At 40.2% G+C, this 17,886-nt stretch overlaps 1 protein-coding gene across 1 annotated transcript; it reads left to right on the top strand.

Moving 5' to 3' along the window:
- The first annotated feature begins 2,885 nt into the window (after positions 1 to 2,885).
- On the top strand, positions 2,886 to 17,166 carry LOC132630698 (uncharacterized). Its single transcript, XM_060346259.1, has 8 exons — positions 2,886 to 3,572; positions 3,662 to 4,835; positions 4,951 to 5,002; positions 5,266 to 5,392; positions 5,633 to 5,777; positions 6,447 to 6,512; positions 6,642 to 6,724; positions 16,897 to 17,166. Exons 1-8 carry the CDS (start codon positions 2,886 to 2,888, stop codon positions 17,164 to 17,166), a joined length of 2,604 nt encoding a protein of 867 aa, XP_060202242.1.
- The last annotated feature ends 720 nt before the right edge of the window (positions 17,167 to 17,886 follow it).

The raw sequence follows: 17,886 nt of genomic DNA, 5'->3' as shown, positions 1-17,886 counted from the left end.
GTCCTAAGGTACAATTGATCGTTCTTTTGTGAGAGTCCTCCAACCATTCATAGTAGGCCCTCAGCAACTCTGGACTTTTAGTGACGATGTCAAAACAAATTCTTCGTTCCATCTACAAAACAAAACACGGTTAAGATTTCCCCCCGTTCCGGTAGGGTCAATGGTTCATCACATAGGCGCAAATATGTTTCCACGTAACACATAAAATAAGATACGGTGTCCTTCAGGTCACAGACCATCCGAACACGGGGTAGTCATTCTTAGTGAGCCTTATGTAGTCTGAGATACCCAAGGCCCATTGGGTATAAATGCTCTAGTTCAGTAGGGATTTGGCTGAGCTCTATCCTAGTTTTTCTAGAGTGGTTTTCACAAATGACCGGGAAGCCGAGCGGACAACTGGGGCTGAACCGTTAGGGCTGTTGGACGACCGCGTACCAACCCATCTCAAAATGGTTCCAAGAGAAAGATTTTGATTTTATAGTGAAGGAACGACCGCGTGCTCTGCGAAGTCTCCTTTGGAACAAAGTGTAAAATAAATACTAGGAGTGGAGGAGTTATGATATGCATGCAATGACAATTAATAGTTGCGGGAAAGTAAACACATAAGCGGTTTATAACAAATATACTCATATAATATCGGAATCCTTATGATTAGAACCTTTAAGTCCCCAGCAGAGTCGCCATCTGTTACGGTCCGCTTTTACTCTTGCACATAAAAGCTTCTCACAACTTGGCCGCCTTTGTTGTGAACAAACAGAGTCGCCACCTAATTATTGAATGGAAATTAGGAAACCAATTTTAAAGGGTTTAACTTTATGAAAAAACCTTTAAAACAAAATCCCGAGAAACGGGTAAGGGTTCTGGTGATCCCCCGGGTAAGGTTTTAGGCACCCCGGTATTAAGGATCCGCCCAATGCGGTTTACCTACGAATTTCGGTGTATGAGTATTTGCTTAAACTGCTTGTTTAGTTTCCCGTAAAGAACTGTCATAACCAAAGCGCACACCATATGTGTTTTTTTTAGAAAATTTGAATATATCCCCTTTACATATAGGGTACAGTAGTTTCAGATTATATCCGAGTATAAGAAGTTTCCTTTTATATATAAGGAATAAGTGAAAGAAGTGTAAAAGAATGTTATATTATAACTCGTTTATTTTGTACTCACACACCGGGTCTCGGGTTGACTTGTATTTGTACGTTCAGTCTTATCCAGAACTTTATATTATGCGTGGGTTTTTGCATATTATAAAGGACGTTTTATATGTTAAAAAAGGTATATCCCGCCTGAAAATGTGTATTAATTCGGGCCTGCTTTGGGCCAAAACAGCGTTACAAGTAAAAATCCTTTATTTTTGTTCTCTACTCTTTCCAAAATCACAAGTATTATAAAAGTCAGGTCTTTTAATTCTGTTTTTTAGGATATAGTCAAGATCTATCATGGTTTTTCATGTTTGTTAAAAATGAAAGTTGTGTAAATTAAAGGTCAATTTGAAGTGAGTTCATTTATCAAAACTGATCTTGAAAGTTCAGTTCAAATTTAGCCAAGTTAATCAAACTTATTCCTTGAAATTCTTTTGCCAGAAGTTGAGAATCCTATTTTTTATCCTTAAAAAAGAGTATACATCAAATTTGTACTTTGAAAAAAAAAACAATTTGAATTATTCCGTTTACATACTTAGTTGTAAAAACGTTCGAGTTTGGAGTCCGAGGTTTTGGAAAATCGCGTGCGGGGACCTAAAGTCAACTAAACAGCATAAGAACCGTTGTTCTAAGACGTCTGGTTCCAACCATAAATTTCCACTATATATATGAGTTTTAATAGAAGCTTTTCACAAATACAACAAATTGAAACAATAAATAAGTAATGAAGACAAAGTTAGACTAGGGGTGTACCAAGCCCCTAATTGATCATTTTCACCTATGGCTGGGCCTTCTGCGTCTCGCTATTATTTTTTGTCTTCTCGGACTCGATTTGAAAGAATGTTCCATTTGGGCCTTAGGTCCAATGGGTGGTTTATGCATTCTTAACCGAAGTGGCCACGTGGTTGAGGAGGAGTAGGAGGGAGAAAAAAAACACCAGTTAGTCTGTATTTTGCTGAACTTATCACTAAGGTAAATTAAAAAAAATGCTCTAACTGGGTTTACGCCAACTGGGTTTGAGGCGCATGTTAAGCTACGCTTGCTAACATATGCCAATCACGACAAATGGCCCGGAAATGGAACCCTAAGGTGCAGATCTCAACCCAAAAAGGAACTGTGGTGACTACACAACTGAATTTACCATTAGTACAACCGGAAGGAACTAAGAGAGTGGTGACCCCAGAGACCGGAGTACCTCAAGACCTTGCTCCGATACAATTGGTACAATGGCTGACGGAGGCGAGTTCATCTAAGGTACAACAAGCTCGGACCAAAGGAGTTTCGCTAAGACATCAGCTCCCACCGGCGACGGTGACTCCAGATGCCACAATAGACATCGAAACTGAAACATGGGCGAATCAAGCAGCGAGAAAGCTCACTTTCTCAGCTGATAGTGCAGCCGCTGCCAAGAATGAGACTCGACGTAATAATCGAGCCCCAAATCGAGGTAAGAAACTTAGCTACTTTCCTTCGGTGCTGAAGGATGGCAATAAGGTTGTTAAATTGAACCTATCGGAGCTGGAATCACATAAAAGGAAGTGGGATAGTACTTTAATTGGCTATGTAGTTGGCAAAAACCCTCCGTTTAAACAGATGCTTAAGTTTGTCTATGCCATATGGAATTTTGTTGAAACGCCAAGGGTGTTCTTACACGAGGAGGGATACTGCATCTTTAAGTCTGCAAATGAGTAGGATAAGATAGATGTTCTTCAATATGGGCAATATACATTTGACTATCAACCTATGGTGCTCAAACAGTGGACTACTAGCTTCCAGATGGGAAAGGAATCGATTAGACAAATTCCTTTGTGGGTGACATTTCCAAACTTACCTGTTAAGTACTGGTCTACTGAGAATCTTAGTCGAATAGCAAGCTTCATTGGTAACCCTGTTTGCACAGATAGAGAAGAGGAACGATTGTCCTATGCTAGAATACTGATAGAATTGGATATGACACAACCTTTACCTGAGCAGATGCTAATTGAGAAAGCACATGGTAAATATAGAACCCAGTTATTGGACTATGAATGGTGGCCAGAATACTGCCAGTACTGTATGTGTCTTGGACATGTTACACAGAAATGCCCGATTAACCAACCACCTGCTGCAACGACTGATAATGCACCACCAAGGGCTGTAGCACCAGCTAAAAGGAGCAAACAAGTACTAACACAGTGGCAAGCTAAAGATGCACCAAATGTCCACGCTGACTCTTCCTTGCCTGAAATTCCACCTGAGGCTTCCATCCCAACTGAGAAAGAGGTACAGGAGGACGCACTTGGGAATAAGGTTCAACCAGTAACTAGCAAGGCAAGGGACAAAGAGAAACAACAGGGTGAGACAGTAGCAACAACCAGTGACACACAAAATGCACCATCGAGCCTAACAGTGCAGACTTTACATGAATTTGGCTTTATAGAAAGTAGCAATGTATTACAGAGTCCTAAGCAGCCCTTTCATAACCCTCCATGATACTATGTTCTTGGAATATAAATGGGCTAAATCAACCCTATAAGCAGAAAGAATTGAGATCATTTCTGCTTAGAAATAATATAGATCACTTGGGCTGCCTAGAAACTAAAATCAAGCAGGGTAGAGCTGATAAACTGAGAAAATATTTCGGAACTGAATGGACTTGTTATGTTGATTACAATGTAGAACCAAATGGAAGGATCTGGCTATGCTGGAAACATCAAAATGTACAACTGACAATACTAGAAGCTCAAACACAATCAATTCATTGCTATGTTGAAGACAAAGGGTCAACATTTAAGGCTTATATGACTTTTGTCTATGGATTGAACACAAATTCTGGAAGGAATGATATATGGACACACTTGAGAATGCTGCATACAAATATAGTGGAACCCTGGCTCATATTAGGTGACTTCAATACTGGATTATCAGTCCATGAGAGGTTAAATGGAGCACCAGTCCATCCAACTGAAATTCAGGATTTTCTTGAGTGTATAGAAGACTTGGGGGTGGTGCATCTACCTAGAAGAGGATATGACTACTCTTGGTGTAATAAGAGAGAAGCTACAGACAAGATCTACAGCAAAATTAACTGGGTGTTAGGCAATCCACAATGGTTCCAGCACTTTGGTTCACTAGAAGCGCTGTTTGGCAGCCCAGAATGCTCGGAACACTCCCCAATTATCATAAACACTTATGCCAACTACCAACGATGTACTAGGCCATTTAGATTACTGAATGTGCTTCTTAAGAAGAAGAGGTTTATAGAGCTAGTCAGCCAGGTCTGGAACCAAAACATAGCTAGTCACACTATGTTCAGAGTTTGGAAGAAGCTCACAACAATTGGAACACAGGCCAGGAAGTTGAACAAAGAAATGTCATCTCTGGAGTCTAGAATTAAAAATCTAAGGGAGCAGCTACTGGAGGCTCAAGGAAATTTAAGGACCAGCATGTTTGATGCATCCTTGATAAATACTGAGAGAGATACACTGTTACAACTCCATAAATGGGATGGCATTTCTGAGCAAGTGCTGAGACAAAAGTCAAGGGAAACCTGGATTGCATATGGGGACTTAAACACTAAATTCTTTCATGCACACCTTAAGGCCAGGCAGACTAGAAACAGAATAGCCTCCATCTGTGATGAACAAGGTGTAAAGATTACTAACCCTACATTGATCCACCAGGAATTTGTTACTTTCTTCAAGCAACTGTTGGGTACATAGGGTCACCCTGTCTGAGGCTTTTTTTCTTGGAACCTCTCAAGTTACGCTCATATAGTGGCAGATTACAACTCATCAAAAGTGTAATTTTTGAAATGCAAACTTATTAGGCTCAGGTGTTCCTTCTTCCAAAGAAGGTTATAGCAATGGTGACCACTGCTTGTAGAGTATTCCTTTGGACAGGAAGCAAAGAAAGCTCCAGAAAGGCTCTTGTTGCTTGGGATAACATGTGCTTGCCAAGGGCAGCGGGGGGACTCAACATCATAAAACTTCGATCAATGGAATAAGGCAGCAATATGCAAATTGTTGTGGTCACTATCTCATAAGAAGGATACACTTTGGGTACAATGGATTCATAGCTTCTATATAAAAACAAGGAATCTAGCTGATCTTGTAACTCCTAAAGAAGCTTGTTGGCTTGTTAGGAAGATCTTCGATGCTAGGAAATGGTTTCCTAACACTGATCTAATTACTCACCTAGCACAGTTCTCAGTTGGAAGAAGGTTCAGTATTAAGCAAGCTTATATCTCTTTTATTCCTCAGCTTCCTAGAGTACCTTAGAGGAACTTGGTACAGTCTAAAGGTGCTCTCCCTAAGCACCAGTTTATTGTTTGGCGAGCAGTGCAGAATCGATTAGCTATTGTAGACAGACTAGCTAAGTGGGGAGTGCAAGGGTCTCAGAGCTGTGTGTTGTGCAACACACTACAAGTAGAAACAATGGAGCACCTCTTCTTTGGCTGCAGGTACTCACGATTCGTATTGCATACTCTACTCCGCTGGATGGGACTACAGAGAAGGATAGGGACCTGGGTAGAAGAAATTGGTTGGCTCTCAAAGGCTGTCAACAACAACAGGCCACGAGCAAACATATTGGGATTTATAGCAGCTGCTACTGTATACACCATATGGGTTGAAAGAAATGCAAGGAGGTTCCAAGGTAAGGCTAGATCAAATATGCAGCTCATTAGGGATATCATTTTGCAGCTGCATATCAGAGGACAGAACCAATGCAAATGGAGTAGAATGCTGCCTAATTTGAATAGTTATCCTGTATAGGCTTAGCTATTTTACACTGTAATAGTTAGGAAGTAACTGGAATAGCTCTAGAGTCCAAACATAGCTAGATGTACAAAATTGTTACTTGGTTGAATAAAAAGTTTTCATTTGACCAAAAAAAAAAGGTAAATTATTAAAATATATAAACACAAACCATACATATGTAATGCAAACTCATACACACATATACAAGGCAATCATACATAATCTATACTTATCCCTTTGCTTTTCTAAGTGATATTCAAATTAATCCGAGACTTAGAATGGTATGGGGATTAGATCCTAATCTCGTATTCCCAATGTCGCACAATTTCCAAGGGGCTTCTAAGAACCTCCAGGCATGGCTAACACCGGAGAGAATAGGACAACCCCAACTACCACACTTTGCCTTAGACATATGGAGCATCATGGAGACAAGAACAAAGAGAGTATAGAATTTTCAAAGCCAAACTGGATCAATAAAGATTTAGCACAACAAAAGGAGTATACTGGACAGAGCATAGCTACAGGTTTTAGGTCTAACATAAAGCGTGTTGATCCTATTTAACAGAAGCTAATCGAAGCAGGAAAGAAGATTATCATAGATATAGTACAATTAGATGCAGGCAGTCTCAAGGTACTGATGAAACAGGCTTAGTATGATACAGGTGTGACAAAGATAAAATCAAATAGAAGGGGGAAGAAAAGCACAGCTAAGAAAAACAAAACTCTGAAAACTGGCGTGAAGTATGCACAACTGTTCCAGGATTTGCCATTGAAAACAGCAGTATTCAAACTCAGGAAGTTTCTAATTTAAGGGAGGGAAGGATTAGAAATCATATAGAGCAGGTAACAGTAGTGATACAGCCAAAGGAATGAGCAGGAAGTAGAAACAAGCCAAGAGACATGTCAAAAGAGGAGGGGATGTCATGCAGAAGACAAAGGAGAATCAGTCAGCATAGATTGGCGTAGTCAAGCAACAGTCAGAGTGAGAAGGCAAGCAGGTCATAACATATGTGGAGAGATATACAGGATTCAGACAAGAGCATAGATAATGATATATATTCAGGAAAAGAAAGGAGCTAAGTCACAATAACGCTGGAAAATCCATAAGGTAAAAGTAAGGCAATGATCAAGTGAATGTTCGCAAAGAATAAGTATGTCCAAGCTAAAATACAACACCACAGAATTCCAAAGAGGAAAACTAACTGTGTAAATCTAACATGGATGGGCCTTAAGTACAGAATCTAGACAGTCAAACACTCCTCAAGGTACTAGTTAACACATAAGCCTAAGTCCAGTGCTATGGCATACATATATGGTCCGATATGAGTCAAATTAAGGGGCACAAGATCATGACATTCCACAAGAGAAGTGATTCAGATGGACAGGGTTGGTGATAAGGTTACCAGCGAGATATTACACGCTTAAGCAACCTAGATAATCATACAATGAGCATGAGACATGGATATCTTGTTAACAGGAAATAGAAGCTTAGTGAATGAACATACAAGATATGGATAATTGCATACAAGGTGATACATATAGACATGTGAGGTAGGGTAAGATGTTTTAAAATAGTGTAATGGTTGAATCAAGACAACACATGGGACATGAGTAAAGAAATCATAACAATCAGTTCACATGGACACTGTTAACTAGTTTGCACACATGTTACAATATGAATGAGACTTGCCAAAGTGATGTATGATGGCTAAATGCATATTAAGAAACCTTTCAGATGAGATGTTGTGCAAATACACAAGTGTACATGAGTAGGCAAGTAGGAGATGCAAGGGAGAAGAGAAGGGAGCTACAGGATCATACATGGAAGGAAACAGCCATATGCATATTCAGAGTTAAGCTAGCATCAATAGGGTACAGAGATCAGACATGACAGGAACAAGGTTCAGAGAGCAGCTAAGGATGATTCAAGTTACACTTAATCATACAAAAGATTAAGTCATATGTAAATGAAGCTACAGACCAACAAAGGGGACACCATGACCAAGGAATAAACATTCTAGGCAAGCATAGACTGAGTTTTGAAGTTTAAACAACTGTGGGCACTTATTTACAGCTCATTCCATGCTCTAAGCATAGCAGAACTGGAGGAAAAAGGAAAAGGAACAACAACCAGGGGCAATGATGTACACATGATGTGTAAATGGTCAAATTTTTCTCAAGTTTTGCACATACATACAGTCAAGTCCCAAAGGAAATTAAAGCAGTCAAATTCTCTTGTTCAGGGAGTATACACTCAAGATTTGCCTCTTTTAACATACGGGAAACACAAAGACAGTTATCGACTAATATTCATGCTTTGAGTATTGTACTGGACCTATTCTATATATAGCCAAGTGGGAATTCTGAACCAAGGTTAACAGGCCATATACAGGATCATATACTCATTTCAAAAATGGAGTACGACCAGAAAGCACACACTATGTTTTCAGAGCTGCAGGATAACAGATCACCAATGCTACTACTAAGCCAAATTAAACATACGAGAGTTAACTAAGTGAGGCGATGCTACACTGATAAGCCTTCAGTCATATATGAGTATTCATAAGTGACACAGTTAAAGGAGTGAAATATGCTAAAGGGTTCAGAGATTTAAATAATATGGGGAGGTATAACAGAACCAATCATCCACTATTCTTTACATGTGAAGGCAAGAATTGAATCAACCCTAGCCATTCTAACATTTAAATCATGGAATGAAAGCAAGATGATCTATGCACACATAGCAGTATCATGACAAAACAAACTCAAAAGGACCACATTAATGCAAACTATAAGCATATGAGTCAACTATTATATCTTGAAGGAAGATTTCCCTTCCAAATACTCAAACACACAACTAAATAGCTAAGAAATTACATTTCTAATGACCTAGCAGTCCCAAACTTCACATATAGATAAGAAGCTACAAAAAACTACATAAACACAACAAAAAAATAAGAAGAAATAAACTAAGATTATAACCTAAGAAGAAATTAAAGACTAAAAGCAATAAATAAATAAATCAAGGTTTACCTTTTTCGAGTGCAGTCGATCACCAAGATTGGATTTGAGAGCCTTTCCCCTTCTCCAAACTCAGCCAAAACACTCACAAAATAAAAACAACCGATTTTACTCACTAAAAATAAATAAACTTTTGACTAAAAGAGACTTTGCTTTTAAACTCGAATTTTATCAAGTCCAAAGCTTGTTTTTACTGGTTTTACACACAGCCAAAACTTCTTCTTTTTTTCTTTTTCCTTTCTCTCCCTCTCTTCTCTTTTCTTTGCCCCCTTTCTCAAGGCAAGTATGGGGTTCTATTTATAGAACCCCAAAAACAACAACAATCTCTAAATTTTTGATATGGGAATCCCACTTTTACACATGTTTAACAAAGGCAAAGGTTTAGATTTAAAGGCCAAGTAAATCAACAATCTTAATCAATCAAGTTGAACTGAAAATCGTGTAAAAGTTGGAAAAAAAAACATGGACTCCTCGTCCTTTTTTCTGTGCTGCCACACCACCGACGTCACGCTGGTGACGTCTACATGCAGAGAGTGGGTGGGTAGGGGTCAGAGGTGGAATAGGGGTAAAACCCTAGCCTCTCCTCTATTAGCTTATTGCAAATGAACCCCTTGAGGGTTCTTTGCATAACTGAGGGAGTATATTACGGGAGTTGGGCCAGGTCTTGCCCTTTATGGGCTAGAGCTGGCCTATATTTCTATAAAACTTTGAAACTTTTTTGTATATCATAGGTGTATATACGCGTATATCTAGTGAATATAGACTCGTAGGGGTAAAATGGGTGATTTAGTAAAATAGGTTAGCGTTTAAAGTAAATAGTCGTAACAAGAAATAATTAAAACGAGGTTGATCAAAGATGTAATAAATTTAACAAAGGGTTTTATAACTTATTTTGCCAAAATGGCATAAATATACAAATATATCATAACTCAAAGTTGAGGGGTAAAATCGTCAATTCATTTAATTTATTCAAATTCCTTGGGTAAGAAATAATATAAATTGCCTTTTATCTAATTTTGCTAATTTAAAATGAACACTTGTTTAAAATTGCTCTGATGTTGGTAAAAATACTGTAAAACTGCTAATAAATTTCTGAATAATTAATAGAGCCTTGAAGGTTCCCCCATTAATTTATGAAAGTAAAATAGTGACCTAAATAATTATTTAAAATTATTCAGAATTTCTGTGAGTGTGCAAAATTATCTTATTTATTATCCAAGGACCCTAAGTAATCAAAATAAATTACGAGAAGTCAAAAATCAGGTGTCAACACTGTTACACTTGGGAAACTTTCCCCGTGAACGTACAACGAATAGGCTAACGAAGAAATACGAGTATATGGTGTTGTAATAAGAAGGGAACGACGTTTGATGACCCTAAGTAAGACTTCAAAGGCAATGGGGACAAGAGATAGGTTATGCTCCACATCGACTAATTATAGGTTTTGAAAATATGAAAAGTTGCAGAGTTGCACTTTGGCCAGTCGGTCGTAAAGTGAAATACGGACCGTAAAGTGGTATACGGCCCATAAACCACCATGTCGTATTCCAACTCACAAGAACTCCAACTTTTTGTCAAATGTTCAAATGGTTAAAAACGGCTTGAAATACGGACCGTAAATTGAAATACGGCCCGTAAACTGCGATCGTAAATCACCATGATCCCTACCATACCTTTCTGGTTTTGTCATACTTAAATACGACCACGATATACGGCCCATAAACTGGAATACGGAACGTAAACTGGGTTTACGACCACTGTGCACTTCAGCTACTATTAATTCCGGATCAGATTTTAAGTCATTAAAAGGAGACCCAAGCACATTAAATTCGTTTCATTCCACGATATTTCTCTCGAGAAACCTCTAGAATACTCCTCACTCTTCATCTACAAGAAAATAAAGGAAATCCAATATCAATATCAAGAATCTAAGTGAATCAAGTGTATGAGACCCATCAAGGTTCATCCAAGTTAAGAGATTTCAAGAGAAGGAAACTAGGGTTTTGGGTGCAAGAAGAAAAATACCACTCAAGGCTTGTTCCTACAACATCTAAGGTAAGTTTTATGGCATTTACATGTTATTTAGGGTATGGAAGAGTTGAAACACTTAAATTATATAAGGATGTAAGAAATGGGCCATGAAGGTATGAATAGTAGCAATGTTGAGCAAAGGTTTGAATTGAGCCATGATCATTAATAATTTGTGATTATGAAAATGCTATGAATGACATTTAGAACATGGAATAAGTGTCCTATGTGAGAAAAATGCAACGATGAACCACTGCCATGATTATGGAGACACTGAAGACAAATTATGAAATACGGATGTTGTAAATGACTGATGAATGTTGTCTATCATATTGAGAATGTTGTTATGAACGTTTGAGAGTTGATATAGAATATGGGGAAAGTAGTATAAACAAAGGAAGTACTACCCAAATTTTCCCTAGAAATAGTAGCGCGTTCTTATAGTCGATTAACTAACGTAAATGCCAATTCCCTTTTAAAGGTAGAAACGTGATATCGAAGGAGAACAAGCGAACGATAGCTTAGTTAAACGTCAAAGGTATGTGAGCCTAGTCCCTTCTTTCTAATGGCATGAATCTTCTAGCATGATTTCCTTCCTCCTCATGAGTTCCTACATTCTAGAAAGCTAAGAGCCTATGTCTATAAATAGCTATATAAGATAAAAGATATGACATGATGATTATATAATGTTAAAGATGTTATTTATTGCTTACACTCACCTTATATGCTAATTCCTTCAAGGTGAGGCAGAATGTCAATGATTACTCCATAATGAAATCGGGGGATCACGACCTTACGTCACCCCGATCGAGTAAAGCTGTCCATGAGCCTTATGCATGTATTATGATAAGAATGTTACGATAGGCATATTATGATGAGCATGTATGATGATGATATAACACCGCGCCCAGTTGGCCGGTCAATCACCGCTAAGGCGGGCAGCTACACGATACACCATGGCCAAATGGCATGGGCAGACACCACTAGTGGGCGGCATGAGTTGATACCCCGGACGCGGGAGGCCTGGATGCAGGCTAATGTTATGATTATCACACCGATCCGATATGGACGGGCAGTTTATGCATTATCACACCGTGCCTATATGGGCGGCCAGCTTATATGTTTATGCATACATGACATGATGATGATTATCAGTAAGCCAGCATGCATTATTTCTTTTACACTTGACAGTCGGATACAACAATTCCATATTGATACTTCTTTTACGTCATTGTTCTATTTCATTATTTATGCCTCTCATACTCAGTACAATGTTCGTACTAACGTCCGTTTTCTTTGGACGCTGTGATCATGCCCACAGGTAGACAGGGAGGAGAGCTCGACCCAGACCAGTAGTAGCTGTCAGCTGATGGAAAGCACTCCTTTGTTCAGAGGTGCTTATGACGATTCTTTTGTGTACATTCATGTATATGTATTTTTGGGCATGACGGGGTCTTGTCCCGTCCTTATGTATAGCACTCCAGTAGAGACTAGTAGATGCGCAGTGTGGGTTAGATGTTTTCACGATTTATTACTATGTATGTATATTATTATTTTGATAGCCGAAAGGTTTATGCATATAAAAGTATTTTTATGTTCTTAAATGAAAGATGACTTTTCTTACGATTTGAATAAGAATTGATAAAAGAGCACTAAATGGGTAAGATGAGTTGTAGAATAAGCGGTGCTCGGTGGCTAGCCCTGGGTACCCGTCACGGCCCCTAGCTGGGTCGTGACAAACACGTACCAATTGTTGGTATTTGTGATATTGAGCATGGTTATTGATGTGGATACATGCATTGCACACAGTCTAATTCTTCATGATGCATTGTTGAGATACTGATGATACTTGATGAAACACTGTGATGAGCTAGGCTCGATTTTTACTTGAGTGACGTGAGAGGCTGATATCCGATGTTAGTTCCGAAATCATTGATTGAATGAGTGCAAGGACTCCGCGGTTCCCCCAGAGTGGTGCTGGTAAGAACATCCCGTGGGCAAAGATCCGGGGACCTGTCTGTCTGTTGGGCAAAGCTCCGGGACGGGTGGCACTTAGACTTCGCAAGTCACACTAGGTTGTGCTACCAAGATGATGATATTTCCGTCCGGAATACATGTGTACATAGCATTTGCATGGCATTGGATTGCATCCATTCATTTTTGCATTGCATTGCACCATGGCTTCCTTTGAGATGTTTTTGGTGTTGTACTTGTGATTTTGGATTCGGACTTGATATATTCAGACTTAGCATATTTGGGATTAGATGCTCTACTTAGGCGATGACGTGTACTTGGATTCGATTACATTTGATTTATGTATGTTGGTTTGTCTGCCTATCTGCTTTATTATCTGAATAGTCTTAGCTATGCTTAGTCGGCCGATGATGCCTACCAGTACTGTTTGTTTTGTACTAACCTGCACTTGCTGCATTCCTTTATGAATGTAGAGTATCAGGTTGGATCTGCGTCCAGTACACGTGGTTGATAGTCGCTTCAGCATTATCTTCGAGTTTCCAGGGTGAGAACGGCTGTTCGCTGCCTTGAAGATTTCTCTATCATTATGTACTATTTCTATTCAGAGACAGACACTTTATGTATTATGATTCCAGACTTGTATTATTTCCCTTGTAGATGCTCTTGTATTACTCGGACTAGACCCTGAGGGTGTTATTATTATTCCGCACTATTCTACAATATATATATTATCGTGATACTTACGCATTTATTTTATTCCGTTGCTCGATTTAATTATTAGGTCTTTATTTATCGTTGGGTTAAGGGTTCGCTTACCGAGGTGGGAAAGGTAAGTGCCCACACGGCTTATGCCAAAATAGGTCGTGACAAGTTGGTATCAGAGCCCTAGGTTACCCAGTCTATAATACAAGAGCGTGTCTAGTAGAGTCTCGTGGATCGGTATGATAAGCTCCGTACTTATCTGCGAGAGGCTATAGCACATTTAGGAAATCTCACTTTCTTTCATTCTTTCTGCTACTTTATTCTAATTGGCATCTAGAAAGATCAAATTAGTATCTGACTCTTATCTCTTCTCTCACAGATGGTGAGGACACGAGCTACTATAGCCCGAGGTCAGGTGCCAGAGCTCGCAGCTACGTCTAGCACCCAAGGGCGAGCAACAGCTAGAGGGCGCGGCAAAGCGAGTGGCCGCGGGGCTGCCCTATCCAGGGGCAGGGCTCCTGCGGTAGGACAGCGCCGAGAGAGATCTCCGTCTCCTGAGCCTGATGATATGGCTCCAGCACATACACAGCCGGAGGTTACTTCTAATCAGGCCATGCATGATACTATGGCCAGAGTATTGCTTCATCTTTGTCACGACCCAACTAGGGGCCATGACGGGTACCCGGAGCTGACTACCGAGCACCACACATCCTGCTAGTCATCATAAACATCCTTAACATACATGATCTCAAGGGCATCATATGCCTATATATATATATATATATATGTATGTATGAGCTCTCATGGCTACAAAAATGATATATAAATATACAATGATGGATTCATGAGACCATACTACCCACACATATGTACCTACGAGCCTCTACTAGAGTACTAGACATAAGGACGAGACAAGACCCCGTCGTGCCCAAACATGTACACAAAACAATATCTCAAAATATCACCTCCGGAGTAATGGAGTGCTCCTGTAAATCTGCTGATAGCTCTTATGAATCTGGATCGCCTCCCTGTCTACCTGTGGGCATGAACACAGTGTCCAAAAAGAAAGGACGTCAGTACGAACATTTTACTGAGTATATAAGGCATAAACAATAATGACATATCAATGAAATAAGGAGACATCGAGTGAAGAGCAACCTGTAACTTAAGAATGAAATAATGCATACTAACTTACTTCATAAACATCATCATATCATGTATGCATATATGTATAAGCTGCCCGACCATATAGGTATGGTGTGATCATCATTAGCCCGTGTCAAGGCCTCCCGCGTTCGGGGTAAACATCTCATGCTGCCCACTAGTGGTAACAACTCCCAATCATCAATAAGAACATTCATAATATCATAATCAATAACTTTTGTCAAGTTTGTCATTGTCCAACTCCCACAATTTCCTTTCAAGGTTGTCCATAACCATGATCATAATACTTCATTCATCCTCCTATAATGTTTCTCCCATGTTCTTAATATCATTTATAACATAAATATAATCACAACATATCAAGAATCATGATTCATATTAATCTACTACTCAAAAATGCCACTAATCTCATATTTGTAACCCATTTCTATTTCCTTCCATAATCCAAGTCTTTCAACCCCTCAATAGTCTAAATAGCATGGAATAATCATAAAACTTACCTTTGATTGTGTAGGAGCAAGTTTGGATGAAAATACTTCACTTGAAGAAAACCATAGTTCCACTTCCAAAGAGATTTCTTGTCTTGGATGAACCCTAGTGAGCTTCTTGCACTTGATTTCCTTGTTTTGATGAAGTTGATCCTTAATTTCTCTTGGATTCTTGTAGAATAAGTGTGGAAAGAGTTCTATAGGGTTCTTGAGGTGTGGAGAGAAAAATGAAATGAAATAAATGAACTTTGGTGTCCCTTATATCAACTTGAAAATCTATCCCGACACAATTATACAGACACACATATGGTCCGTATAATTTATGTGGGTCGTATGTGTGACCATATATTTGTTCCAACGAAGGCCTCTTTTCTGGGTAGCTTATACGGTCAAACATACGGGCCGTATCTTTTATACGGTTCGTATAGTGAACCGTACAATTCCCAGTTTTCCGAGGCTTGCCCTCGTTGACTCGTTCTGACTCTAATCCTTACGGAACCTTCTTAACACTTGTTCAACACTTCATTAACAACCTAAGGGGCATTATAACTCTTCTCTTAAAACATCATTAAGTCAACATTAGCTCGGTACTTTGCAAACCCTTTTCAAAACGCGACTTATACCTCACATTCCTCAACTAACTTTGTTCTCTTACCTCGAATGCCTTTGAAATCTCAATTAGATTCATTAAGTAGCCTTTCTTACCTGTAGGAACATCGTGTACTTCTCGCACTATGTTGGTCTACTTACTATGCAACGATATGATATTTTTCCGAGGTGTAACAATCTTGATGCCCAACAGGTAGCAACCGGTGTTACTACTCCCGGCGAGAGTTCACAGATCCTTGAGTAAGGACCTACGCGGGTAGCACATCCCGCTGCAGCTATGGTTCCTCATACTGATGCGATACCCGCTCCTGGTGAGTTGAGGCCCGTGGAGGGCGCTGTTATGACTGTGTCCCATCAGGACCTTGTTGGGAGATTCAGGAAGTTAGAGCCGCCGAGGTTCTCTGGTACTTCGTCTGGGGATGCTTATGAGTTTATTCTTGATATGCATGAGTTGCTACACCGTATGGGGATCATGGAGACCCACGGGGTTAATTATGTGTCCTACCAGTTTAGCAGCGACGTGAAGACATGGTAGAGGTATTTCGTGGCATGCACACCTGAGGGTTCCCCTCCACTCAGTTCTACCGGGCCTTCTTTGAGAAGTATGTATCCCGGTCTTTCAGAGAGGCGCATAGGGAGGAGTTTCTACACCTTGAGCAGAGGGGCATGTCTTTGGAGTCCTATGTGACCCGCTTTCTATATCTGGCCCGTTATTCTACTCCATTGATCCCTACTGAGGCCAATAGGATAAGGCATTTTTTTTGGGGACTCGTAGGCTCTCTACATATTCCTTGTCTTCATATGGAGTCTATGGGGGCTTCCTTCCAGTCCATTATCGAGCATGCTTCTATGGTTGAGGGCTCTAAGGCCCGTGCTTTTGGTGGTGGTGACAAGAGGCCACGTCAGACTGGGAGCTATGGTGGTTCTAGTTTGAGGGGCTCCGGTCAGTTTTTGAGGCTGCATCATCCATATTCCAGTCGTCCTCTGCATTCAGTGTTACAGGCTTCCCCCAGTAAGCCACCTAAGTAGATAGCTCCTGAGAGTTCGTTCTTCAGACCAGTGGACAACTCTGCTTCATCCGGGTCTACAGTTTCTGTGTATCAGCATTCGTCTCCTATTACTTGTTTTTCTTGTGGAGAGGTTGGGCATGTTTCTTGGAGATTTCCCCAACCCAAGCAGGATTATCAGCCTCTAAGGACTCCTATATCATCGAGTGGTCGAGGTGGGACTTCTCAGAGGGGCGGTGCTCAGTCAGGCCGTGTACTTCTCAAGGTTTTAGAGGTGGTTCCCAGAGTGTGAGAGGGGGATCTCAGACTGGGCACGGTGTAGCCCATTGTTACTCATTTTCGGGTAGGCCCGAGGCAGAGGCCTCAGATGCTGTGATTTTAGGTACCATTTCTGTCCGTCATAGAGCAGCATCTGGGTTATTTGATCCTGGATCCACCTATTCATATGTATCTGCATTTCATGCCATTGGTTGGGATATGCCTTGTGATAGCATAGATATGCATGTTCATGTGTCTACTCCGGTTGGAGATTCTGTGATTGTTGATCGAGTTTACCGGTCTTGTTTGGTTGCTTTTATAGGGTATGACTCTTGCGTAGATTTGATGATTTTAGATATGGTGGACTTTGATATTATATTGGGGATGTCCTGGTTTTCTCCTTATCACGCGATCTTGGACTGTCACGCCAAGACAGTCACCTTAGCCATGCCAGGCATTCCTAGGCTTGAGTGGAGGGGTACTCCTGGTCCCGCTCCGAAGAAGATCATTTCCTTCCTTCGGGCGAAGAAGTTAGTAAGTAAGGGGTGTTTAGCCTATTTGGCTCATGTTCGTGATACTTCTCCACCCCTTGAGTCTATTCCTATCGTGAGCTAGTTTGCGGAGGTATTCTCATCGGATCTGTCGGGTATGCCACCCGATCGTGACATTGATTTCTATATTGACTTGGATCCAGGCACTCGCCCTATTTCTATTCCGCCATATCGGATGGCACTTGCTGAGTTGAGAGGGTTTA

Source organism: Lycium barbarum, chromosome 3 (genome assembly GCF_019175385.1).
Source record: "Lycium barbarum isolate Lr01 chromosome 3, ASM1917538v2, whole genome shotgun sequence".
Lineage (NCBI taxonomy): Eukaryota > Viridiplantae > Streptophyta > Magnoliopsida > Solanales > Solanaceae > Lycium > Lycium barbarum.
This window is presented reverse-complemented; position numbering and strand designations above follow the sequence as displayed.

What these genes read in the sequence shown, in the direction of transcription:
- LOC132630698 (XM_060346259.1), top strand. Translation starts at nt 2,886, where the DNA reads ATGGTGCTCAAACAGTGGACTACTAGCTTCCAGATGGGAAAGGAATCG. An exon ending in TTATTCCTCAGCTTCCTAGA is followed by an intron (nt 5,393 to 5,632) that starts GTACCTTAGAGG and finishes ATGGGACTACAG; the next exon opens with AGAAGGATAGGGACCTGGGT. An exon ending in AAATGCAAGGAGGTTCCAAG is followed by an intron (nt 5,778 to 6,446) that starts GTAAGGCTAGAT and finishes CCTATTTAACAG; the next exon opens with AAGCTAATCGAAGCAGGAAA.